The 25,882-nt window shown below is 47.6% G+C and overlaps 1 protein-coding gene across 6 annotated transcripts in view; it reads right to left on the bottom strand.

The window, feature by feature from the left end:
- The window catches only part of grin1b (glutamate receptor, ionotropic, N-methyl D-aspartate 1b), a 69,204-nt gene that overhangs the window by 25,381 nt on the left and 17,941 nt on the right, over positions 1–25,882 (bottom strand). For 4 of the 6 annotated variants that reach the window (XR_003273970.1, XR_003273972.1, XM_026186175.1 and 1 more), the window contains exons 5-10: positions 16,940–17,002; positions 15,961–16,058; positions 14,531–14,652; positions 9,625–9,799; positions 1,238–1,388; positions 207–293 (exon numbers count right to left, since the gene is read on the bottom strand). Coding sequence is in view for 2 of the 6 variants with exons in the window: in XM_026186175.1 (XP_026041960.1) it covers positions 207–293; positions 1,238–1,388; positions 9,625–9,799; positions 14,531–14,652; positions 15,961–16,058; positions 16,940–17,002 (696 nt within the window). In the remaining 4 variants the exon portion in view is untranslated. Of the gene's footprint in view, positions 1–206; positions 294–1,237; positions 1,389–9,624; positions 9,800–14,530; positions 14,653–15,960; positions 16,059–16,939; positions 18,407–18,554; positions 19,748–25,882 lie in introns of those variants that run through there. The other 2 variants (XR_003273973.1, XR_003273971.1) reach the window with 2 other exon arrangements.

Below are 25,882 nucleotides of genomic sequence, written 5' to 3' on the forward strand. Positions count from 1 at the left end.
ATGTAACAGATTAAAAAGGCATTTTTCATGCTGTGGCTTGGCTTAACATCTGACCTGATTCATGAAGAACACAACAACAAACCACAACTCATCATTATCTGCAGAGCTCATGTCTTCAAAAACGTCCAACATAAAAAGTTGCAAAGGGAGCGGCATCACATTTCTGAGACGATGAACCGAACAGACGCGTCGAGCTGCGGTTTTACCTTCAGTCTGGTCGACATCTGGTATCCGACTGGCTTCTCCGTCTCTCCTCCAGGCCAAATGATTTTCCTCTGAGGGTTCATCACAACCTGAAGGGCACACAGAAACACACGGTGAGCACTCAGGTTGTGATGTTGTTGCACGCAGGTCTCACTGTGACAGGCTGACTAAATGACAGCATCAATACTGCATCTATGCATTCATATTTAAAGAGGCAGGAGGCCTGGATGCTCGCTCGCTACACCATGTTTCTCTCAGCAGCTCGGCTCTGACTGGCGTCGTACCTGTCACCGAACTAAACATTCATCTCATTTAATCAATAGTGAACTACTGCAGCGACTGTAGCTGCAGCACTCACTGATTCATGCGAGATTTATACTGTCACAGGCTTATTCCTCCTCCTTGGATCTTTATTTGGAACTAAACACTGTTTATTTGTGTGATATTTTGAGTATCACCACCCTCACCGAGAGACGTCGGTGAGGGTGGTGTATGGGGACAGAGAGACGTCAGTGAGGTTGGTGTATGGGGACAAAGAGACGTCGGTGAGGGTGGTGTATGGGGACAGAGAGACGTCGGTGAGGGTGGTGTATGGGGACAGAGAGACGTCGGTGAGGGTGGTGTATGGGGACAGAGGCTGATGGATGAGCTTGGCAGGAGGAGTCTCTGTGGACTATGATGTTTGCAGATGACACTGTGATCTGCAGTGAGAGGCTTGATGGGTGGAGGTGTGAGGGTGAGGGAGACAGGTGGACAGGTGGACATATAGGGAGCAGAGGTAGTGGTCAACCCTTCACAGACAGGTAAAGAAGAGAGTGGAGGCAGGGTGGAGTAGGTGGAGACGAGTGTCAGGGGTGATTGTGACAGGAGAGCAGCAAGAGCAAAGGGGAAGTTTGACTGGATGGTAATGAGAGCTGCTGTGACGTATGACGTCAGTGACACTGACGGTGTATACACAGGTGCAGCAGATGTGTTAGCAGCTGTAAAGACAGGTGTAGCAGCTGGTGCAGCAGGTGTAGCAGGTGTACTCTACCTGTGTTCCGTTAAAGACTCCAACCTGGACGAGGCGACCTGGTTTCTGCTGGTAGTTCAGGATGCTGTAGGTGGCGAAGCGCCGGTCGCCGTCGTCGTTAAACTCGATACGTCCTGTCAGGCCGTCGGGGTACTTTGATGACATCAGCACCCTGCGGAGCCAATCAGTGCACAGAAGAATCAGAGCTCCTTTATTTTCACGTTTGGTGGTGACATCATCGTGTTGATGCGTAAACAAATCAGGTGTCATGGTCCCCGTGCCTGCCCAGCCGGCCTCACAAGGCTACACTTGTGTTTTTTCTCTCTTTCTCCCCCTATCTCTCTGCCTGGGCGGAGCTCACAGCTGGCTCCCGCCCTTGGCTCTCACAGCTGTTGGCGATCAGCTGATTATCCGTCTTCTATTTGAGGCTGGGTCACAGATCCTCTCATCGCGGGATGATTGCGCTACTGACGTTAGTCTACCTTTCCAGCTCCCGTGGTCTTACACCTTTATGCCTTCGTGATTTGTGATTGATGTCTCCCTTTCCCTGTTCCAGCTTATCTTCCCGGACCTGTGACCTCCCCGCGGTACGAACGTGTGTGAGGACGTGAGCGAGCGTGAGAGAGAGAGAGCCTTCCCCTAATCCCCTGGAACCCTGAATTTCCCGTCACTGTATATATTATTGCACGGGTGTGTAAATAAATCGTGTTCTGAGACATCAACCTGCTCTGCGCTTGAGTCCCTGCTTTCAGCTCGTGACAGAATCATCCCGCCAGGAAATGGACTCAGCAGACTCGGCGGCCTCCACTCCCACTCTCGCCACCCTGGCCGCAATGCTGGAGCGACACAAACAGATGTTTGTTCATCTCCGTGGCGAGCTCGCTGCTCTCACGCAGGCTGTGGCCCAACGAACACCCCTGCCGGCAATTCCACCTGCCGCCGCTCCTCTCCAGGAAGCCTCGGCCTCAGCAGTAAGTGCCACACCTCCTGCTTCTTCACTTTCCCAAGCTAACAGATTTCTACCCACACCGAAAGCTTTCTCCGGAGAAATTGATAAATGTGCTGGCTTCCTCACTCAATGTGCCCTTCAGTTTCGTCAGCAACCGCAAGCTTTTTCTAACGATGGTGCTAAGATTGCATATATAGTTCAACTACTCCAGGATCGGGCTCTGATTTGGGCTCAAGCTGTGCTTCACGCCAACCCTAACATAACGTATTCTGACTTTTTGGATAAGTTCAAAGGCGTCTTCGATAGAAAATCCACCACGCTCACAGCCGGCCAGCGCCTGCTCGCGCTCAAACAAGGCAAGCGGAGTTTGGCTGATTTCTCTATTGACTTCTTCACCTTAGCTGAACAGACAGAGTGGGGGGAGGAGGCTTTAAAAAGTACTTTGCTTTCTAATGTTAACGAAGACATAAAGAAAGAACTGATGCTTCGTGAACTGCCTTCTTCCCTAGACGCGCTTATGACCCTGTGCGTTCGGCTGGATGACAGAGTACGTGCACACCGGAGCGCGCACACACGGACGGGACAGGAATCACTGGATTATCACGGGGCCTCTCCAGCCGGCTGCGGGCCGCGTGACTCTGACGCCGGTGATGAGGAGGAGCCCATGCAGCTTGGACACTCGCGGCTAACGCCTGCAGAGCGCCAGCGCCGTCTGGCCGCCGGTGAGTGCGTCTATTGTGGCCGTAAGGGTCACTCTGTCTCCTCGTGCCCGACGCTGGCAAAAGGGCGTGCTCGCCAGTGATTGAGAGGGTGCTGGTGGGCGATCTGTCTAGTAAAAACCCTCTCCCCAGACTTCTCTTACCGGCCAAACTTCAAGTACAATCTGTTTTTCACTCGCTTTCAGTACTCATTGACTCTGGGGCTGAGCAGAACTTTATTGACACCTCGCTCGCCGCCAAGCTGAACATCGCTTTGGAGCCCTTGTCACGCCCTCTCCGCGTGCACGCGCTCTCTGGTCACCGCCTGCCCGATATCACTCATGTCTCGGAATTCCTTTCGTTGTCTCTCTCGGGCAATCACACGGAGAGGATTTGTTTTTTTGCATTCACGGCTCCACTCACTCCGCTGGTTCTCGGTCACCCCTGGCTTGTGCTCCATAACCCGCACATTGACTGGGAGAAGGGTGACGTCCTGGGTTGGAGTGTTAATTGTCACATGTCCTGCCTTCGGGCGGCCACGGCGCCCGTTCCGCTTCTGCCCTCTGGTTCGCCGTCCGACCCCCCAGATCTTTCGGCGGTTCCGCGGGTCTATCATGACTTGCGTGGCGTGTTCTGCAAGGATCGGGCGCGGTCCCTTCCCCCCCACAACCTGTCAAGAACAAGTATCCTTTGCCGCTGCTTTCCTCTGCTTTTGAGCTGCTCCAGGGCATGACTGTTTTTTCTAAGCTGGACCTGCGCAACGCCTACCACCTGGTTCGCATCCGGGAGGGGGATGAGTGGAAGACGGCCTTCAATACTCACCAGGGGCACTTTGAGTACCTTGTTATGCCCTTCGGCCTCACCAACGCTCCCGCTGTTTTTCAGACCATGGTGAACGAGGTGCTTCGTGACTTTGTTAATCGCTGTGTCTTTGTGTACTTGGATGATATCCTCATTTTTTCTAAGTCACTCGCGGAGCATCAGGTGCATGTGAGACAGGTCCTGCAACGCCTCTTGGAGAACCGGCTGTTTGTGAAGGGGGAGAAGTGTGTGTTCCACGCGCCTGCGGTGGCTTTCCTGGGCTATATAGTTGAGAACGGGAGTCTACGTACCGACCCTGGGAAGGTGCGTGCGGTGGTTGAATGGCCAGTCCCTCCTAATCGCCGCCAACTGCAACGTTTTCTGGGATTCGCTAATTTCTACAGGAGATTCATTCGCGATTTCAGTAAGATCTCTCTCCCTCTCACTAGACTCACCTCTCCGAAGGTTCCTTTTCTGTGGGACCCTGCCGCTCAGCGAGCGTTCGTTCAGCTCAAGGAGAGGTTTTCCTCAGCGCCCATCCTCCGGCAGCCGGACCTCACAAGGCAGTTCGTGGTGGAGGTCGACGCTTCTGACTCCGGGGTGGGGGCGGTTCTCTCACAACAGGTGGACGGTAAGCTTCACCCATGTGCTTTCTTCTCTCGCCGTCTCTCACCCGCAGAAAGCAATTACAACGTCGGGGATCGGGAACTCTTGGCCATAAAACTCGCCTTGGAGGAATGGAGACATTGGCTGGAGGGGGCTGCTCACCCATTCATTGTTTGGACGGATCACAAGAACCTGGAGTACATCCGTTCGGCCAGACGCCTCAGTTCTCGGCAAGCCAGGTGGGCATTGTTCTTCGCTCGCTTTGATTTCACCATCACCTACAGGCCCGGATCTCGCAACGTGAAACCGGATGCCCTGTCCCGGCAGTTTTCCACCACGGAGGAGGAGTCGGTACCCGAACCAGTTCTGCCGGCGGCCTGGGTGGTTGGAGCCGTTTCCTGGGAGATTGAATCCCTCATTCAGGAGGCACAAGAGACTGAACCGGATCCTGGGACCGGTCCAACGGGCCGCCTCTTCGTCCCTTCGGCGGTCCGCTCCCAGGTACTCCAGTGGGCTCACACTGCCCGTTTCTCATGCCACCCCGGGGTCTTCCGTACCCTGTCCTTCCTTCGACGCTACTTCTGGTGGCCCACCATGGCGAGGGACGCCAGGGAGTTTGTGACCGCCTGCCCCGCCTGCGCCCAGAACAAGCGGTCAAACCAACCTCCGTCAGGCCATCTTCTACCTCTCCCTACGCCGGCTCGACCATGGTCACACATCGCGCTGGACTTCATCACTGGACTGCCTCCTTCTGCAGGTTACACCGCCATACTAACTATCATCGACCGTTTCTCTAAGGCCGCACACTTTGTCGCCCTTCCTAAACTCCCTACGGCTCTGGAGACGGCTCGGCTCCTCGCCTCACATGTGTTCAGGCTCCATGGGATCCCCGAGGACATTGTCTCGGACAGGGGACCACAGTTCACTTCCCGAGTATGGAAGGAGTTTTGCACCGCATTGGGGGCCAAGGTCAGCCTCTCTTCTGGTTTCCACCCACAGAGCAACGGACAGTCCGAACGGGCTAACCAGGAGTTGGAAGCTGCCCTCCGGTGTGTTGCCTCCCACAATCAATCGACCTGGAGTGAACAGCTGCCATGGATCGAGTACGCCCACAACAGCCACACCTCCGCCGCCACGGGCAGGTCACCCTTTGAGGCATCCCTGGGCTACCAACCACCCCTGCTCCCAGCTGTCGAAGGTGCGCACTCTGTCCCCTCTGTTCAGGCTCACCTCCGCAGGTGCCGCCGGGCCTGGCGTGCTACTCGGGCCGCTCTACTCCGCACTAAGGAGCGCAACAAAGCCCTCGCTGACCGTCACCGGACGCCGGCCCCTGAATACTCCATCGGTCAACAGGTATGGCTGTCTACCCGTTTTGTGCCGTTGCGGACGGAGTCTAAGAAGCTGTCACCTCAGTTCATTGGCCCCTTTCCCATAGACTCCATTGTCAACCCTGTGTCCGTTCGCCTCAAGCTGCCTCGTACCATGCGGATTCACAATGTTTTCCATGTGTCCCAGGTCAAGCCGGTGCTCTCCAGCCCGCTGTGTCCTCCTGCCAGGCCCCCGCCGCCCCCTGGAACCCTGAATTTCCCGTCACTGTATATATTATTGCACGGGTGTGTAAATAAATCGTGTTCTGAGACATCAACCTGCTCTGCGCTTGAGTCCCTGCTTTCAGCTCGTGACATCAGGTATGTAAGCAGAGGTGGGTAGTAACGAGTTACATTTACTTGAGTAAGTTTTTGAAAAAAAGTACTTTTAAAGTACCTTTTTGCACGATACTTTTTACTCTTACTTGAGTACATTTATGAAGAAGAAACGGTACTTTTACTCTGCTACATTTGCAAAATTCGACTCGTTACTTTTTAAAAAATAATTAGTTTAACACAGCGGTCTCCAACCTTTTTTGCGCCACGGACCGGTTTATGCCCAACAATATTTTCATGGACCGGCCTTTAAGGTGTCGTGGATAAATACAACTAAATAAAACTAGTACTGGTACCGAAAAAAGAAAATTTATTCATAATGTTAGGTTTTGTATTGTTGATTGTCATTTATGCTTAGAAATATTTAACCATATATGCTTAGAGGTGTATAATCAATTGTGTAGTGATAGTCTGCAAACTTTGTGTGCATTAGAGAGCACTCTGGGAGCACGAGAGAGGTCGTACCTTGTCTTATTGTTTTATGGTAGGATTAACGTAGCTACGTCTGTTCTAGTCTAAGTGCTTTAAATGCTGGACTTCCTCACCGTGTTATCTAGGGTGAACCATCTAGGGTGAGGGGGAGGCTACCCTCTTCCTGACCAAGGATGTTTGCTTTTGTGCTTTCATGTTATAGGACCCTTTGATCAGCAGTAACACACACACACACACACACGGTACTCTTTGTGTGTATGTAGACATCATATGTTAATGAACCTATGCATATTCATGTAGCCTCAATAAAACAACAGTGTTACGGGAGAACGAACGAGAGCAACTGGGGTCAAGCGAAGGAACGGCGTCTGTCCGGTTCTCTCCCGTGCACGAGAAACATGAAGACCTTTGCCTACTTCGTGTCTTGCTTGCTGTGTGATTATATTGTCTTATATTTCAACGTTCCAGCGAATAGGTTCAAGCTACAAACCTATTACATAACACACGTGAAAAGACCCAGGAAAACCGTGTTATCGTTTTTATCGTTAACTAACTAACGCTGAAAACCGATAAAAACTTTGAAAACTATACATTTCACACCTGAGCCTCAACTCTCACGGCCCGGTACCAAACGACTCACGGACCGGTACCGATCCGAGGCCCGGGGATTTGGGACCGCTGGTTTAACACATTAGATAACATGCCGCCAGTGGAGTTTCCGGTAACTTTTTTACCAATCAGATGTGGCCATGCAGTCACATGACCAGTTTGAAACCGTGGCGGGCAGAGCGGCCCAAGCGTTTCAACGTAGCGGACACACGGAAAGAAGAAACATGAAAACATGGCAGAGTCTACGCTAGAGCTGAAGAGGATAAACAGCATTTTCCTCACATACAAAGAATGTTTCGCTTAAAAGCAGCACAAATGAACAGCTCTGTCTTCAGTGTCTTCAGTGAGAGCCAAAACAACAACTTTTCAGCGTGAAACAACTCAGCTGTGTAACCTGAGGAAACGGTAAGTTTTCTCTAAATATCTTTTAGCTGTGGTTAGCTGGATGTCAGTCTTATGTGTCGAGCTCGAGCTGCGAGTCATGTTTTCGGCGCTACATTGTAGAGAGACAAGTTTGTGTGTTTTGTGCAGCTTCAGCTGTCCTGTTAACTGCTCGCTGGTTAGCTAGCGCGAGCTATAAGCTAACAGCTAGCCTGGCGCTAGAGTTTCACGCACATGTAAACAGCTCGTCTCTACTGCTTTAACTGTTAAAACAGAAGCAACACTGCGGCTGACAGGGTTTATTATGTGAAACAGCAGCTTGTTTAATTTAAACAGTCTGCATTAAGCTGGGCAGACACTGCGATTTTTTTCAGTCACGTTATTCAGCTCCTGCTCAAACTGTACAATTAAATCGCAGAGGTTAGAAGTTCATAGGTCACGATGCAGGTCTCACACTATACGGCCTGATGCTCTGATGCGACCTGAGTGATCAAACTGTGCGTCCATAACATGAAGCTTATCATACAAAATCTGTCCCTCGCTCTCCCTCTCTGTCTTACACACACACAGACACACACACACCATCAACTTTGCTAAATTACTAATGAAAAACATTGACCAGACAGCTGTGATTGAGCAGCAAAGTCCATCCAACTCTTTTCATGGTTGTTGTAGTCGGGATAATTTTGTGAGGTCACATTGAAAAGCTGCCACCCAGGCAAAAGAAAAATAGAAAAGTATATTGTTCTAATAATATACTATCACGTTATTACAATATACAGAATTATCACGTTCGTACATTATAAATATTATATAGGCTACATCGCAGCTCCAGTCGCGCTTCCATCACCGTCTTTCTCGTCTTTCCCCAGAGTAACAGCCAAACAGGAGGATCTGTTGGCGAGCACTGCTCAGCCTTACACGCATTCTTATTTTAAACTTAATCTGGAATTTATTGCAAACTGTTTGTGCGGGACATGAATGACAGGATTTTGTTTTTCTACAAGAGTTAGTAAAAACATCTCCAGTGTGATTGAATCTTCTTGCCAAACATCTGCAGCTTGGCAGTGTATACAGCACTATAATGACCAGAGATCAGAGGTGTGGATCTGTTGCATGGCGTTCCTCACATCAAGAAGCTGTCGATCAAAGTCAATACAGCTCTTCCTGCATCTGGAGCTTGTGAAGGACGTCTCAGTCATGCAGGACTCCTGTTCACTGCTGAACAGTCACAGCTTCACAGAAAGAACCTTGAGAGCAAACTGCTGCTGAAGCTGAACCATCACCTCACTGAGTGAAGAAAGGGCACATTTTTGCTGAATATGCAGAAACAGATGCACACCCATACAACTTATGGTGAACTGAGCTGGCTTGTATGAACATATGTTGAAGCTGCCTCGTTCTGTTGTCTCTGAGGCTGCTGTGCCATTTGGAGCAACAATGAATATAAAGTTCACAGCATATCTAGTCAGTGGAAATTGTTTGCACTGTTTATATGTTTATATTATTTACTGCAGGTATTGGTGAAAAAAGCTTTATGTTGTGGAAAAACTGAAACCTGGAAATTAGAATCATTGTGCCTTATTTTGATGTTTTTACATATATTCCTGTTGAAAATACTAAGATTTGTATATTTATTTATTTTTGTTTGTCTGATAGCATTTATTTATAAAATAAATCTGACATTTCAAACAGTTACTCGCTACTTGAGTAGTCTTTTCACCAAGTACTTTTTTACTCTTACTCGAGTAACTTTTTTGACGACTACTTTTCACTTTTACTTGAGTAATAATATTTTAAAGTAATGCTACTCTTACTTGAGTACAATTTTTGGATACTCGACCCACCTCTGTATGTTAAGTTGAGGCGACACCAGGTCACATCAGCTGCAACATAAACAATCCTGATTCAGAGCGACTGATTGGGTCACACAGAGAGGAGGAGACACTTATTATCCCAGTTATGTCAGACTTGAAGATGAATCCAGATCAGATCAGCGCCTCCCTCTTATTCTCACTTTTGTGTTCAGCAGTCCGCTCTGAGATAATCCAACCTAAACGGGCTAAAGTGGGACACGCACAGCGTCACGTAGCATTTGCATCAAACAAGGTGGAGGAACGGCAGCGAGAGACCCACGAGAAAAACAAGCACATCTCCTAAGTGTAGTGCACCATGCCTCCTAATGACCAACCACAGAATCTTTGACCTGCAGCCGTGGGTGGTACTAACCGTTTAAAGAGTGGCCCGGTCCTCCAGATGTTGGTGTTTCCCACGCAGCCCCGTGGAGGTTCAGTGATGTTCTCCTTCTCAAACAGCTCCTGCAGAGACTGCGCCACCACGGCCACGGCGTCCGCGATGTGCGCCGACTCGTTCTTACCGTTAATCAGCTGGAGGCCCAGCAGGCCTGTGCCCACACACACGCACACACAGCAGGAAGTTAAACAGGCTGCAGACTCAAAGCTGCCCTCATTCACACACACATGTTAATTAAACACTCGCACACACTTTCATTCAGCTGATGTAATTACACAGTGCATCAGTGTAATTCAAACACACACTCGGGGCTTCAGGCGTCAGGTCAGTGTTCATCACGACCAAACTGCATGCTGGGAGTTCACTCTGACAATCACAGCGTTTGTCTCAGCAGAAAAGCCTCACTGAGACGTCATGAAGAGTGTGTGGTGTTTTCCTTCAGCGCAAACTCGTCATGCTGCGTAAAGTGTCTGCATCTGTCTCCAAGCTGGGCCAAAACGGGTGGCTAACAGTGCTAGCATCCCCCAAAATCTACTGGTAATAGCTAACGAACAGTGTTAGCATCTCACAAATGAACCATAAGTAAAAGCTAACGGACAGTGTTAGCATCTCGCAAATGAACTATAGCTAACCATCAAGTTAGTTACTAAACTTTTTTTATAAATGCCTTACTAAAAACCTTTGGCTAAAATGGAATTGCTAACTAATATTGTTGGGAACTTACATTACGCTAACATTAACAAACTGTTATTTTTTTGAAATGCTATGCTAACAATTAGCTGAAATTTCAAAACATTTGGCAGGAAAGCTAATACATCATAATTTCAACTTTTCATGTGAAACAAGTTTCAAATAATGAGCCAAATGTGTGAGAACATAATCTGTGTTATTCCTGAGACTACTCTGCTTCAGGTCTGTATATATTCTCACTTATTATAAACACGTCCTCTAAGTACGATGCATACTTGAGGGACCTTGGTAGACTTCCTGAAGCTGGCCAATCAAAAAAAGAGAACGTTTTTTAGCACACGAGCCTTAAACAGACAACTTATTGCAGATAGATGATGACCTGAGGGCCAGCGGCTGCTCTAGTGCAACATAAAAGCAGAGCTGGAGCTGAGCCGATGAAGCTGTTTCTAATGATAACGAGCACTGACGGCAGCAACACAATTAGGAAGCCCGACACGTCCGCCTCTCTTCCATAAACAAAGCTAAAGGGGAAGCGTGCCTGTGCCGCCGCTGCCTGCAGACCGATGCAGCTGCACAAACATTTCCCTCATAGTGCAACAGGAGCCCGTGAAGAAAAACACCAACAAAATCCAGAACGTCGCAGTGCTGCTCCACACGTTTCTTTTCAGGGGATCGTTTCAGGAGGGTGGACACAATAATGCAAACACCTGTACCATCTGATATAAAGCAGGCCTGCAGATGCTCTCGCTGGTATTACGGGTGCGCTGAGATTTGAGTTACAGCTGATCACATTATTCTGCCCAATCCTGTGTAGGCCCCACCCACAGAAGAGTTTAGGATGAAGGTTATAATCTACCTCGCTGTTACATGCAGCTGATTTGTGTTTTATCTAGCCCAGGCTCGCTGCAGCGGCCAAGTTTGATCCGTGACTGAGCCTGTACGCTAACATGGACACGGCTGCTGTTTGGGGCTAAAACCACTAACACTGTTTTACAGCTTGAGCATTTCCACTCATGCTTCTGTCACACAAATTATACGATATTGTTTCAGGAAAATCTCCTCCTCAAGTAATAACGTGAAAGGAAAATATTGCAGATCTGAGATTTTCTACTAAGAGGAAGTCAGGCTGCTGCAACATTTAGTTTTCTCATTAAGGCTAAAAAGCTTCAAGCTGTTTGTTTCAGAGATATGACCTCTGACTGTTTCTGGTGGAAAGCAGAAACGATCTAGCATCTCTGCTGAGCTGAAACGGTCCACCCAGAAAAGAAACCCCCACCCTCGTGCAGCAGAGACAAACCCACTGTGGATCGTTTCAGAGTGCGGTTTCGCTGCACTTTCAAGGCAAGGATGGATCGTTTTTCTGACACATCAGCGACTCGGAGGACGCGATGTCAAGAAAAAGCCACGCATCGTCTCTTAAGAGTGCAGGGGCCGGCCGGTGAGGATGTCTGTAGAAACAAAAAGCCATGGCAACAGAGCGGGGAGCCGATTACCCAGCAGCCAGAGGGGAACGCCACGACCAGGACCAGGACGCCACGTTAACTACAGCATCATGTCAGGGACAAAACTCCAACATGTGCACTTATTTAATGTTCATTAGGTGAACTCAGAGCAATATTAGAACACGAGCACCTGTCTGCTGGCCTTCATCTGCTTGTTCCTTTCACTTCATCGTCTAGTTCGAGCTGTCAGATTTTCATTCCCTGATTATACTGATAATACCACACAATGGATCTAACAGCTTCATTTTATTTACTTTAACTTAGCCGACTAATAATGACAAATGCTAATTCAAATAAATGAACGAAACGAGCAGCAGAGACAGGAGAACGTATCCTCGGCTTTTTCTTTCCAACATTCAGCAACTCTGATTTATTCATTTATCAGATTTTCATTAATATAATCATTGAAATGTTAAATTCATGTCAAGTTGACCTGTTGACCTCTGTGCTATGACAGTGAATAGCTTCATCTTTTCTATTGTGTGCAATAAAACCTGCAATCGCCTGACCTCTTCCCGATGAGTTCCTGCTCTTTTACATCCATTCTGTGCGTTAAAAGGGCGTCCGCATACTTTTGAAGTACGAAGATAAACGTGTGAACTGGCTGACTGAGTAATTAGCTGAATAAACCCCGCCCCTGGCTCCACGTTGCCATGGGCGTGGCCTCTATTGGCCACTTGCAAAGGGCAAAGCATCAAGCAGGTAACAGGAAGCAAGGGCGGCATCTTACCAGTGTTTGATTGGACACACGTCACGGTTACCGCAGCAACATTAGCAGTTTATTACCCCCCCCCCCCCCCCCACACCTGAATCATTAAGCCCGCCCCTCCCACCCCTGTTTAGCAGCATGTTATTGTTACTGTGAGAATGGGCAGACGGGCGGGCGGGCGGACGACACACACTATAGAAATGAAACAAACAAAAAGATGTTAGACACATTTAAAGCCACACAGTTACAATGAGCCCGGAGAGGAGGGAGCGGTTAAGAACCTTTAAACACGCCTCCACGCTCGCCATGTTTAAACATTCAACCGGCACTCCGAAGAAACCAGAGAGAGAGAAAACACACCAGGACACTGAGAAGCTAACAGACTGATGAAGAGTAGCTTCCTTCATCTGAGACCTACTAGAAACAGTGCCAGACACAGAGAGAGAGAGCTGTGCTTCCATCCAACCGTTTTAACATCGGATCGAATGATGACGCTGAGAGCTCGCTGACTCCCGACCTGCCTGCACCGCTCTGTGGACCGACACTTTTACACTAGAGGACGTGACGTTAGAGGACACAAGCCTCAAAGCGCTCTAACGCTCCTCTAACGGGACGCTGTCAAAGTTCCCCGAGCCTCTTCTGTCTCCGAACATCTCCAACCGAGTCTCAGGCAGTGCCTGTCGTTCTGGCTGCTTTCTGAGGAGATGTTTCCTGTTTCTGAACTCAAACCCGGCCGAGCTCTTAAAGCTACGTAGAACCTCTCTGTTTGGTTTCATCTTTCAGCAGCCCAACACCCTCGCAACCGCTGCCCAACATCAGAGCAGCCGTCGACGATGTGAGCGTCCCCACTGCAGGACCTCGGGACAGCCTTTATGGACGATGAAGAGGACCGGGATGCTGCTGATGTTGATGATGATATGTTGATTATGGAAGCGTCAATCGATTAGACACTTGGACCTGGAGAAGGACACGTCCCTTAGAGTGTCCTGTGGGAACAGCGCTTCAGGAGTATGGGGTGTTTGGTTTTTAGAGGTCTTTCGAATTTCGAGGTGTTGTTTCTCGGTATGTATTATTGTAGGGTCTATCGCTGTATGAATAAAATTTACTTGAATTTAAAATTGAATTGCATAACCAAGTGGCTGAAAGATTTTACTTTGGAGGTCTCAGAATCTCGTCTCTGCTTTTTACAGATGATGTGGTTCTGTTGGGTCATCAGGTGGTGGATTCACAGCCGAGTGTCAAACTGTGGGAATGAGAATCATTGCCTCCAAGTCTGAGGCCATTGTCCTCAGCTGGAAAAGGGTGGAGTAAGAGGCGAGTTACTGCCCCAAGCACCTCGGGTCTTGTTCATGAGTTGGCTGTAAAAGCAAAACTGTCGATTGTCGAATGAGCTCGAATGGCAGGCCTCCCCCTTACAGACAGGGTGAGGAGTGCCATCGTTCGAGGGGGGCTCAGAGTAGAGCCAATGTTCCTCCACATTGAAAGGAGGCAGCTGAGGTGGTTCGGGTATCTAACAAGGATGCCTCCGTTCACATGGGCATTACCCACGGGGAGGAGGCCCACTGGAGAGACTCCATCTCTGGGCTGGCCCAAGAACACCTTGCCCCGTGATCCCAGACAAGCAGAAGAAAATGGATGGAAGGATCTAGTTGTTAACTGATGATGTGATCTGATCCTGATCCTATATAATGGTGTAGTGGGTGTAGTGAACTTTTATTGAGAAGTTGGACCGTGTTTAACTGTCAGAGGTCTGATTTTTCGTGAACTGAAGCAGCATTTGGTATTTGGTTAAATATGTCCGACTGATGATGACAGGAACAAAGAAAGAGCAGTTTGATCTATTTCCTCTCTGCAGGTGACAGGTGACTGCTTTCTTGTGAATTTTCCTTCTGTTCGAGCTTTGCTGTCAGTTGGATGGAAGAAGAGCTGCAGACAGACAGAGAGGAAGAAAGGAGGAAGAGCAGGTAAGAGACGGACGTACCGTCTGGAGCTTCACTCAGAGCTTTGCCGGTCATCTCCCGCTCTCCAACCAGCCAGACGTAACCGGAGCCGGTCATGTTGAGCTGCCGGGCGGCTTTGTACACGAGCGCAGCTTCGTCTTCACTGCAAACACACAAACACACAGCAGGTAAGCACTCACCTGTGGCTGACACAAACAGGTCAAAGAACCAGTCATCAATCACCTGGCAACACTCTGGAAAGCAACATATCAAACACGCCTGTGGACGCACAGTCTGACTTCTTCTGTTCGAGCTCCAAACGTCTCTTTAAAGACCTGATGAAGGTTTGGCTGATTTCACCTCAGTGCAGTCAGTTTTTCTGCACCACAGCACCAGAAACACTGCAGCTCAGTACATCGACTGACCACCACTTTCACAGCATTCCCGAGGACATAATAAGAGCTCCAGGGTCTCCGTGGTTGGTTCTTCCCAGCGGCAAGACAAAGAGGAAACGTAAACGTTTTCCAGTTTTTGTGTTTTTATCTGTTGTACAGTGTCCTTGGGTGCTTTGAAAGGCGCTATTTTTAAATAAAATGTATTATTATTATTATTATTATTATTAAACAAAGGAGGCAAAAGCGTGGCTGCAGGGCGGGCCCACTAGCACGGCTAAAGAAACAGCCATTTAAGCTACCGCCTCTGAGTATTTTCCTCTCCAACGTCAGGTCCATAACCAACAACTACCCAGGACACCGGGTGTTTAAGCTGCTGCCGTCTGGCAGGAGGTTCAGGCTGCTGAGGTCCCAAACAACCAGACTCAAGGACAGTTTTTACAACAGGACAACAGCCCTGATCAATGCTAACAGCTGACCTGACACTTCTTCTTCTTTTTTTATTACTAAGTTAATATACTGTGTTGTGTTGTTTGTGTTGCGTTGTGATGTGTCGTATCGTGTCGTGTTGTGTTATATGTAGTGCCGACGTAGGACAGTTTTCCAATTTCATTGTACTACTGTACTATGTATGACTGTGCAATGACAATAAAGAGTTATCTTATCTAATCTTATCTTATCTTAGCACCTCACGATGAGCTGAAGCTCGGGCCGTGGCCTTCAGACTTTGGCCTTGTTCAGTTTTGGAATCGCTGCTGGTGTTTTGTGCAGAAGAGTCTGACTTTCATCAGACGATAGAGGCTGATTGTCGTTGTATCAGACTAAGGGCTAATCTTTAGACCTTGTACGTCCTACTCGCGTTTACATGGATCTTTTTACACAACATTTGCAGGTGCTACTTTTACCTGTTGGGGATACACAGATTCAGTCCAACACTTGCTGATGGCTTAGTCACAAAGTTCCTGCAAAGTCATGGCAAGAACAACTTAAACTGTGACCAGTGTCCTAACCCTGATACAGCCTAACTGTGGAAGCCACAACATCATCCAATCAGAAACCATCATGGAAACCACACAAACCTGGCAGAGAGGATGATGACTCGGGCCTCCAGGTCTTTCGCCTCCAGCAGCAGGGCGGTAATGTTGGTGTCCTGGCTGAACAGCAGCACCTTCTCAGCCTGGAGGACCACCAGATGGACACAGTGGACGGACGGTAACACCGAGGGACAGTGAGAAACACGGCAGAACAAAACACCACAGAACACATCGCAGGACAGCCATCGTTAGCTCCACATCCACAACCCCTCCCCAACCACCCACAACCCCAACCTTGACCATGCTTCCTCTCACCCACGCTACCACCGGAGGAGGAGGAGGGGAGGAGGGACGGGAGCAAAAAATGGAGACAAAAAGTGTTCAAGATCTGCTGAACTAAAGAAAACTCAAAGTCGAAGCTGGAATACAAAGAAGGAGGGGCAAAAAGTTGTGCGTGGTGTGGTGGCACATGCAAGCTGAGGCGCTTTCAAGACTCCAACCAACCAACCAATCGGGAACGTGCATGTTAGAGCGCACTGATGCAACTGCAAACTAAAAAAAAAAAAAAAAAAGATTCAAGTGGAGGGGGGGGGAGGAGGGGAGGAAGAGGAGGGGAGGCGGGGAGGAGAAGTGATTCATTTCCAAAAAGAAAAAGAAAAGAGGAGTGAGAGGATCCTGGTGTGCGGTGTTCCTCGATAATCTGCAGACAGAGCCACGCGTCAGCCTGGCCACATGCAACCCTTCACAAGGAAAAACTCGGGGAGGGGGAGGGGGATGAGGAGGGGGGAGGAAGAGGAAGGGCGTCTCTCCTGCGAGTGTAAACCCATTCCCGATGTGCAGGAATCATGAAAAATCAAAAGAAAGAAAAGAGATGGTGGAGAAAAGACGTGCCACCAGGATAAGAGTCTATCTCTGGAGCCGGGTTGGATTCTGGGCGGGCGGGGCTGACTGGTGTTTGGCTACTACTGGGCGAGCTCAGAGATTGGTTGGGCGGCGTGCATCATTTGACCATGCAAGTTTATACCTTGGGTGTTCTCCTGAAGTCAAAGTTCTGTTGGTCGAGGTTTTCATAGTTCCTGTTTTTAGTCTGATGGGTAATGTGCACAGAGAAAATATGCAGACACAGAAGAAGATTATAGACAGTCAGAAAAATGGGAGGGGGGGGGGGGTAGCAAAGCATCCAATAAATGATTGATTTCTTCTGCAGGAGTCGGACGCAAACACATCGCAGTCTGCCCAGCGGTCTGTCGACCTGCGTCCAGTTCGAACTTTTCTTCTTTTTAATAATAACCTCAGCGTGCAGCGCCCCCTGGTGTGTGGACAACAGCGGCACGTGTTAACCAGTAACATCTGGATGAGGTTTCTAAGCACTGCTGTGCTGAAGGTGTAAGTTTTAACAAAATGAAATGGAGTGATTTGTTTTCTAAGCAGTGATGTCAGGATATCAACCGTAGGATGGCCATTATCACCCAAAACTCCCTGAATGAAGAGGAAACCAGTCACCCTGAGATAAACTATAACCTTCTGGTTTTATCTAAAGGTATAAACACGTATTAATCAGCTGTTTCCCCTTAACCTCTTCAAACCCCCTGCTCCTAAAAAGCACATTTGTTCCTGATTGGCCAGTTTCTGGAAGCCTGCTGAGGAGCAGAATGCCTGCACTGCATGGTTTCAGACATACAGAGGTTTGAAAATGAGTCCAATTCTCATTTCCTGAACCCCGCTGCTGTGTACTTTTAATTAAGCGATGACTTTCTCCGTTTCATCATGTTTCATGTTGTTTTTTCTGAACAAAGATCGGGATGTAATAAAGCATCTGTTCCTGTACGTTAAACTGTCCTGCAGTCCTAGAATGACCCGTAGACGCTTCCTCCCTGATATCAGTAATGACATCATCGTTAGTGCTTTCAGTAGAACATAGACAGCGGAGGCTCATGCATGAAGGCTGTGATTTTGAGCTGTGATTAAAGAACAGGTGCTAATTATAACGGCTGTTGCGGAGCCGTGACCGGCTCGCTATATTTAGTCTGACGTGTAAAATCGCTCCTGAAGCCTGCCTGCAGGCGTGAACGCAGACGCTTTATTTTTAGAGAACAAAGAGACGCTTTGACTCAGAAGCCTGTCGAACTTCACAGCTCAGCCGTGATCAAGCACTCGTCGCTTCGGCTCCTCAGGATGAAGAGCTAAGCCTGAACCTCACCACAAACCCAGCTCGGTCTCATTTTATCCACACTCAGACTTCCCTCTCTGCAAACTTCCTGTGATGTTAATCCGCTGTGGCGGCGGCGCGTCCCATTAGTCCTCGACTCGATCCGCTCCAAATGTTAATCTCATTAAATTTACATCCGTGCGCAAAGTCCCCGAACAGCACGGCCTCGCTCTGAGAGCGCTTCAACCGACCTGCACACACCTAATGACACGTCCAGGTTTGTTACTGTTTTACACCTGAGCCCAGTCCGCTGCACGGAGAATCACAGCTTCAGACCCACAACTGCAAAATACAACCCAACCTCCAAAATACAAAGCAACGAAAGTTTCAATGTCACAGAGTAAAGGCGCTCCAAAGATAAGACAGAGGATCAGATCCCACATACGGAAAATCTTTTCCAAGATTAAAAGTACAGTGTGGAAAACCTCACCACTAGACGTCAGTAGCAGTCAGCTGAGTTCTGTTTCTAATCCAGTGCATAATCCTAGCTACGGTGGCTGCTCTGGGACAAACATGTTGTAGGCAGCCAAAAGATATCAGAAACACGACATTTAGACTCCTCCCCATAACGGCCAGCGTGTTTCTGCTACTGTTTGTGTTTTTGGGGGTAGTATTGGACGATAAATTAAAATGGAAATCTCATATTGAACATGTTAGAAAAAAGATGGTTAAAAATATTTCTGGGTAATGTCAGAGATATACTAGATAAGGCAATGCGTATTTTATATTTCGCACTAATTTCCCCCTATCTCAGTTATTGTGCTGAGGTGTGGGGGAATTCATATGCGACTAAAATAAATGCTCTATACTTGTTACAGAAGAAAGTGGTACGAATGGTTCATAATGTTAAATATAGAGAACAAACAAATAATCTGTTTATAAAATCGAAATTGTTGAAATTTGAAGACTTAGTGAAATTACAGACATTATTATTCATGTGCAAGGCAAGAAATAACACATTACCTCTTAAGTTACAAAGTTTGTTTGTATTGTGTTCAGGAAGTGGGGACAGTAGAAGGAAGTTTGACTTTAAGCATCAGTTTGCTAAAACCACACAAAGGCAAATGTGTCCGACAGTTAAAGGTCTAAGAATCTCTTGAAGATAATCTCAAGATGCACCGTTTTAAAAGTGTTACATACTTAACAGGATAAATCAATATGAAGAACATGAAAGTAATTTGGGCTAAATGTGGAAGGAAAACATTTCATTGCCATTTAATGCTGCATATTGTGATTATACTGATTTGTTGTTTAGTTTTGCATTGTTACATAAAAATACATGTTAGAGGGTTTTTTAGGGGTTGTTGGCGCCTTCTTGTAAGAATAATTGGATTGCAGATAGGGGGCAGGCGCTAACAAGAGTTTATTCTTCTTGCTGCTCCTTTTCACCCACGGGTGCTGTGTCATATTAATGGGAAGGAGGTTCTGTATGTAGGAAACGAAACACTGTTGAACCATGTGTGAAATTAATAAAGAAATGAAATGTAATAAATATTTCTGCACAAACTAACATATTTGAATAATATCAGCACTCAGCTATAAACAGATATGTGTGAATCACATTTTCACTTTAAGCCTATCCGGTCTTTTAGTCTGATGCCATCAGCTGTTTCCAGGTCCAAACTCTGCTTCAGGTCCCAAAGTCAAACGAACACTGCAGCATCACTGAGTTAAAAACTGTCTAAATTCTTTCATCTTTAATAAAATGATCAGCGTTGCTGTTTTACCAGGTGTAACAATTAAGTTTAACATCCAAGCATCCATGAAAACAGGATTTATTCAATTCAGTTAGAAGTTAGCAGGAAGTTAGCTCGCTAGCTTCCACCGAAACATGATATAGCATGTTCTGAGAGATTTCAGAGAATTCAAACGTACAGCTCTGCTGTCACTTCAACATAAATGAAGACAGGAAACTAAACAGCAGTGACGTTTGTAGAGTTACTGAAGTTGGGCTAGCTGCTATATAATGATGTGCTACGTGATCGCTAGCGACACAGTGATCACTGACTGTTTTTAGGGGCTTGTTGAGATTAAATAGAACAAGATATGTTAAAAACACAACAGCCTTAATAAACGCAGAGTAGTTTGTTCACACGTCATCACTTTTAACAACAGGATAGTGAGTGTGGGCTGTCAGCGTGCTGTGAGCCACAGCTGGTGTCCACCTGTCGGTTCGAGTTCCCTCTGACCGAGGACGTGTTGGAGATCACTGCTGTTCACTGGCTTCACCATCAAACACTATCAGACACAACATGATCAATGACAACGCACTGATTTGTTGGATGGTGTGTGCGTGCGTGTGTGTGTCACTCCCTCTTGGTCACATGTCCGGGATCTGTAGGTTAGGGAAGCGATTCTTCCTGGTTTCCATTGAAAGCCTGCGTGTCATTAACCAATCAGGTCAAACAGGCTGTTTAAACAGTTTTTTCTTGGATTCTTCATGTTCACCTACTTTCATCAACAATGATAAGAAGAGAAAACTTGACGTCCTGAATGTCCTAATGTGAGCTCGTTGATTATTTTCTTTTTTATCGTATTATGTCGTCTGTCAGTATCTCACATGGAAACATGTGTAAGTTTGGCTGCAGCTTAATGTTTACCAAATCGCCTAATTAGAAGTAATCTGGTGCAACGTAGGAAGAATGTATATACTTCAAATTAAAGTGCTTGGCTACAGGCTTTTATTTTGAAATGTGTGTGGCGTACAGCAGGTTGTTGGTGCTGGTGGGTATTACATGCTTTGTTAAAGCCGGATATTTAAAGCAGGAACAACACATGACAGCCGCCGCCGCTCGGTTCACCGACTTTAGCTAATGTGCTGTAATATTCATGCATCTCCCACTTAAAAAAGTCTCTCCTCCAATATTCATGAAGGTGTTTGACTCAAACTGAGAGACACAAAGTCACATTGAAACTTTTCTAAAGTCTCATCTGCACTCTGGAGGATTTCTTCTGTCTCTTTCTGCATTTCTTATTTTGAACCGTAGAAAAATATGAAGTGTTCACGCTTTGAGAAATATAAACATGCCGACCCAGAGCCGTTGCTGCTTTGTCATTAACAAACAAATCCTCCTTTTCTTTTACTGCTTCTTACTTCCTGCCTCCATCTTCATTTGCTGCTTTCGAGTTGCTGTAAACATCACAGCACCACAGCGGGACGATTCATCGCAACCAGCAGAAGGATGGTTTACTGACTCTCTCTACCCGCCCGCAAAACCACTTTGTCTAATACAGTGGGGCAAAAAAGTATTTAGTCAGCCACCGATTGTGCAAGTTCCCCCACTTAAAATGATGACAGAGGTCAGTAATTTGCACCAGAGGTACACTTCAACTGTGAGAGACAGAATGTGAAAAAAAAATCCATGAATCCACATGGTAGGATTTGTAAAGAATTTATTGGTAAATCAGGGTGGAAAATAAGTATTTGGTCAATAACAAAAATACAACTCAATACTTTGTAACATAACCTTTGTTGGCAATAACAGAGGTCAGACGTTTACTATAGGTCTTTACCAGGTTTGCACACACAGTAGCTGGTATTTTGGCCCATTCCTCCATGCAGATCTTCTCGAGAGCAGTGATGTTTTGGGGCTGTCGCCGAGCAACACGGACTTTCAACTCCCGCCACAGATTTTCTATGGGGTTGAGGTCTGGAGACTGGCTAGGCCACTCCAGGACTTTCAAATGCTTCTTACGGAGCCACTCCTTTGTTGCCCGGGCGGTGTGTTTTGGATCATTGTCATGTTGGAAGACCCAGCCTCGTTTCATCTTCAAAGTTCTCACTGATGGAAGGAGGTTTTGGCTCAAAATCTCACGATACATGGCCCCATTCATTCTGTCCTTAACACGGATCAGTCGTCCTGTCCCCTTGGCAGAAAAACAGCCCCATAGCATGATGTTTCCACCCCCATGCTTCACAGTAGGTATGGTGTTCTTGGGATGCAACTCAGTATTCTTCTTCCTCCAAACACGACGAGTTGAGTTTATACCAAAAAGTTCTACTTTGGTTTCATCTGACCACATGACATTCTCCCAATCCTCTGCTGTATCATCCATGTGCTCTCTGGCAAACTTCAGACGGGCCTGGACATGCACTGGCTTCAGCAGCGGAACACGTCTGGCACTGCGGGATTTGATTCCCTGCCGTTGTAGTGTGTTACTGATGGTGACCTTTGTTACTTTGGTCCCAGCTCTCTGCAGGTCATTCACCAGGTCCCCCCGTGTGGTTCTGGGATCTTTGCTCACCGTTCTCATGATCATTTTGACCCCACGGGATGAGATCTTGCGTGGAGCCCCAGATGGAGGGAGATTATCAGTGGTCTTGTATGTCTTCCATTTTCTGATGATTGCTCCCACAGTTGATTTTTTCACACCAAGCTGCTTGCCTATTGTAGATTCACTCTTCCCAGTCCGGTGCAGGTCTACAATACTTTTCCTGGTGTCCTTCGAAAGCTCTTTGGTCTTGGCCATGGCGGAGTTTGGAGTCTGACTGTTTGAGGCTGTGGACAGGTGTCTTTTATACAGATGATGAGTTCAAACAGGTGCCATTCATACAGGTAACGAGTGGGGGACAGAAAAGCTTCTTACAGAAGACGTTACAGGTCTGTGAGAGCCAGAGATTTTCCTTGTTTGAGGTGACCAAATACTTATTTTCCACCCTGATTTACGAATAAATTCTTTACAAATCCTACCATGTGGATTCATGGATTTTTTTTTCACATTCTGTCTCTCACAGTTGAAGTGTACCTCTGGTGCAAATTACTGACCTCTGTCATCATTTTAAGTGGGGGAACTTGCACAATCGGTGGCTGACTAAATACTTTTTTGCCCCACTGTATTAGACAAAGTGGTTTTGTCAGTGAACAAAACGCAGACTCGCGCTCTCACTCACCTGAGGACTCATTAAAAACAGCGTCGACCTCGCTCGACATCACTAATCAGGCGTTTTACATCATAAGCATATAAAAATGTTGAAACAGCTTAATAACTTCTGAGCTGGATTAAGGTTGAAGCCTCACAATAAAAAACCTACTGATGTCCGTTTTGCCGATTCTTTCCTCTGACTTGAACAAACTGGTTAGCCGTCGTTAACTGGGAAAAATGGGATCACTTTCTGTGTTCTTCTATTAACCTGACACACCTCCACCTGGTGGAGAACAGTTTCTGATGCTCCTCTGTGGCAGCTGACTCCATGTTCCCGTGACCCCGCGTTGACCTCCATGCTCCTAATTCTGAGGCCTTCTCATGAACGAGCAGCTGGACCACCTCTCAGCGCTGGTGTCCACACCACAGGGAAGCTAAGGAGGTTACAAGCATCGTTTTATTATCGTAGGGTCTGCCTTACAACATAAAGCGCCTTGAGGCGACTGCTGTGTAAATAAAATTGACTTGAATTGAAGTTTCTGTACTTATTAAATCCTGCACATGTATTTTAAATTTGGCGATGCGTGTTTACTGAATCCTTTAACTGTGGTGTCGTGATGTTTACAGCAGAAGCTCATCAAACAGGGAAACCAGTTTACGTGCTGGTTGGCCTGAACTCTTGCGGTTTCCCTCGTGTCGAAGCTCTGCTGCATGTCAGTCGCACAGAGAGAGTCGCTTTGACAGTCAGTCAGGTCGACAGCTGCCACAGAAGCAGCTGAGATGTGTTTGCATGACTCCGACTCCGTCAGAGCCGAGGCGATGAGAAACCAGACGGAGGAGCAACTGAAAGGATGACGTGAACGGACAGACAGGAAGAGAGAGAGCGACAGGAAGAGGAGGAGAGGAAAAAATGAACTCAAAGTCAACTCAAGATTGAAAAATAGAAGAAACGAAAAAGTAGAAAGTAAAACAAAAAGCACCAAAAACCTCCACCAAGACAGAAAAGTATTCCAACAATAAAACATTCATCTTCTAACAATACACAGTGATGGAAAACCATGAGACATTCAGGAGCTGCAGCACATCAGACCTGCTGGTCCTCAGTCAAGACCAGCAGGGCTTGAATTATGGCCAGGAGGTCCAGAGTCAAGACCATTCAGTCCTAAATCCAGACTAGCAGGTCCAGAATCATGATTGCTGGGTCCACAGTCAAGACCAACAAGTCCTGACTCAAGAGCAATAAGTTCAGAGTCAGGACCAGCACATCCGGGGTCAAGACAGAAAATCGAAGGTCGAGACGGGCAGGTCCAGAACTGTGGTCAGCAAGTCGAGACCAAGAGTCAAGATCAGCAGGTCTAAAATTATGACCAGTCTAGAGTTCAGTCCAGACCAACAGGTCTAGCACAGTCCAGCACAGTCCAGTCCAGTCCAGTCCAGCACAGTCCAGTACAGTCCAGCACAGTCCAGTTCAGCACAGTCCAGTCCAGTCCAGCAAACGTGTGAAACCTGCTGTGAGGACAATTAAAGTGTGGCCAGAGGGGACAGACGCAGTGCTCCAGGACAGATTTAAAAACACAGACTGGAATACGTTCACCCACACAGACCTGGACCAGTACGCCTCATCTGTACTGGATTACATCTCCAAAACCACAGAAACGGATCACCATGTACCCCAACCAGAAGCCTTGGATGAACCGGGATGTTCGTCTCCTCCTGAAGGCCCGCAACACCGCCTTTAGGTCAGGAGATGCACACGCCTGCAGCACAGCCAGGGCTAATCTAAAGAAGGGCATCAAAAAAGCCAAACACCATTACAAAAAGAAGGTAGAAGAACACTTCTCCAACTCCAACCCCCGACGCATGTGGCAAGGACTCCAGACCATCACAGACTACAGGACCACCAAACCCTCCCCCGCATCCTCTGATGTCTCCTTCCTCAACGAGCTCAACAACTTTTATGCTCGTTTTGAGCGAGGGAACCCCACAACCACAACCAAAGCAGACGTGACGCCAGACCACCAACCTCTGACTCTCTCCCCCACCGATGTAGGAGCGGTGCTGAGCAGGATCAATGTCCACAAGGCTGCAGGCCCTGATGGCATCCCCGGGCGTGTTCTCAGAGCGTGTTCTGAGGAGCTTGCAGGAGTGCTCACAGACATATTCAACCTGTCCTTGGCCCACGCTGTGGTACCGGCCTGCTTCAAATCCACCTCCATCGTCCCGATACCCAAAAACTCCAACCCATCTAGCCTCAATGATTACCGCCCAGTACCACTCACCCCCATCATCACTAAGTGCTTAGAGCAGCTGGTCCTAGCACACTTCAAATCCTGTCTCCCCCCCACCCTGGACCCCCACCAATTCGCATACCGCCGGAACAGGAGCACAGAGGATGCAGTCTCCATCGCACTGCACTCTGTCCTCTCACACCTGGACAACAACAACACCTATGCCAGAATGCTGTTTATAGACTTCAGTTCAGCGTTCAATACAATCCACCCCTCACAACTCACAACTGACAGACCTGGGCATCAGTTCCCTCATCTGCAAATGGTTACTGGACTTCCTGACCAACCGCCCCCAACATGTCCAGCTGGATAACCGCTGCTCATCTACCATCACAATGAACACCGGTGTACCACAAGGCTGTGTGATGAGCCCTTTCCTCTACTCCCTCTTCACCCACGACTGCAGACCTGCTGATGGTTCCAACACCATCATTAAGTTTGCAGATGACACCACGGTGATTGGCCTCATCAGTGACAACGATGAGGCCGCCTACAGGGAGGAGGTGGATCGTCTGGCTGAGTGGTGCGACACAAACAACCTGCTGCTTAACACCGAGAAGACCAAGGAGCTCATCGTGGACTACAGGAGGAATGCTGACCCGCATCC

Source organism: Astatotilapia calliptera, chromosome 12 (genome assembly GCF_900246225.1).
Source record: "Astatotilapia calliptera chromosome 12, fAstCal1.2, whole genome shotgun sequence".
In the NCBI taxonomy this organism is placed as follows: Eukaryota; Metazoa; Chordata; class Actinopteri; order Cichliformes; family Cichlidae; genus Astatotilapia; species Astatotilapia calliptera.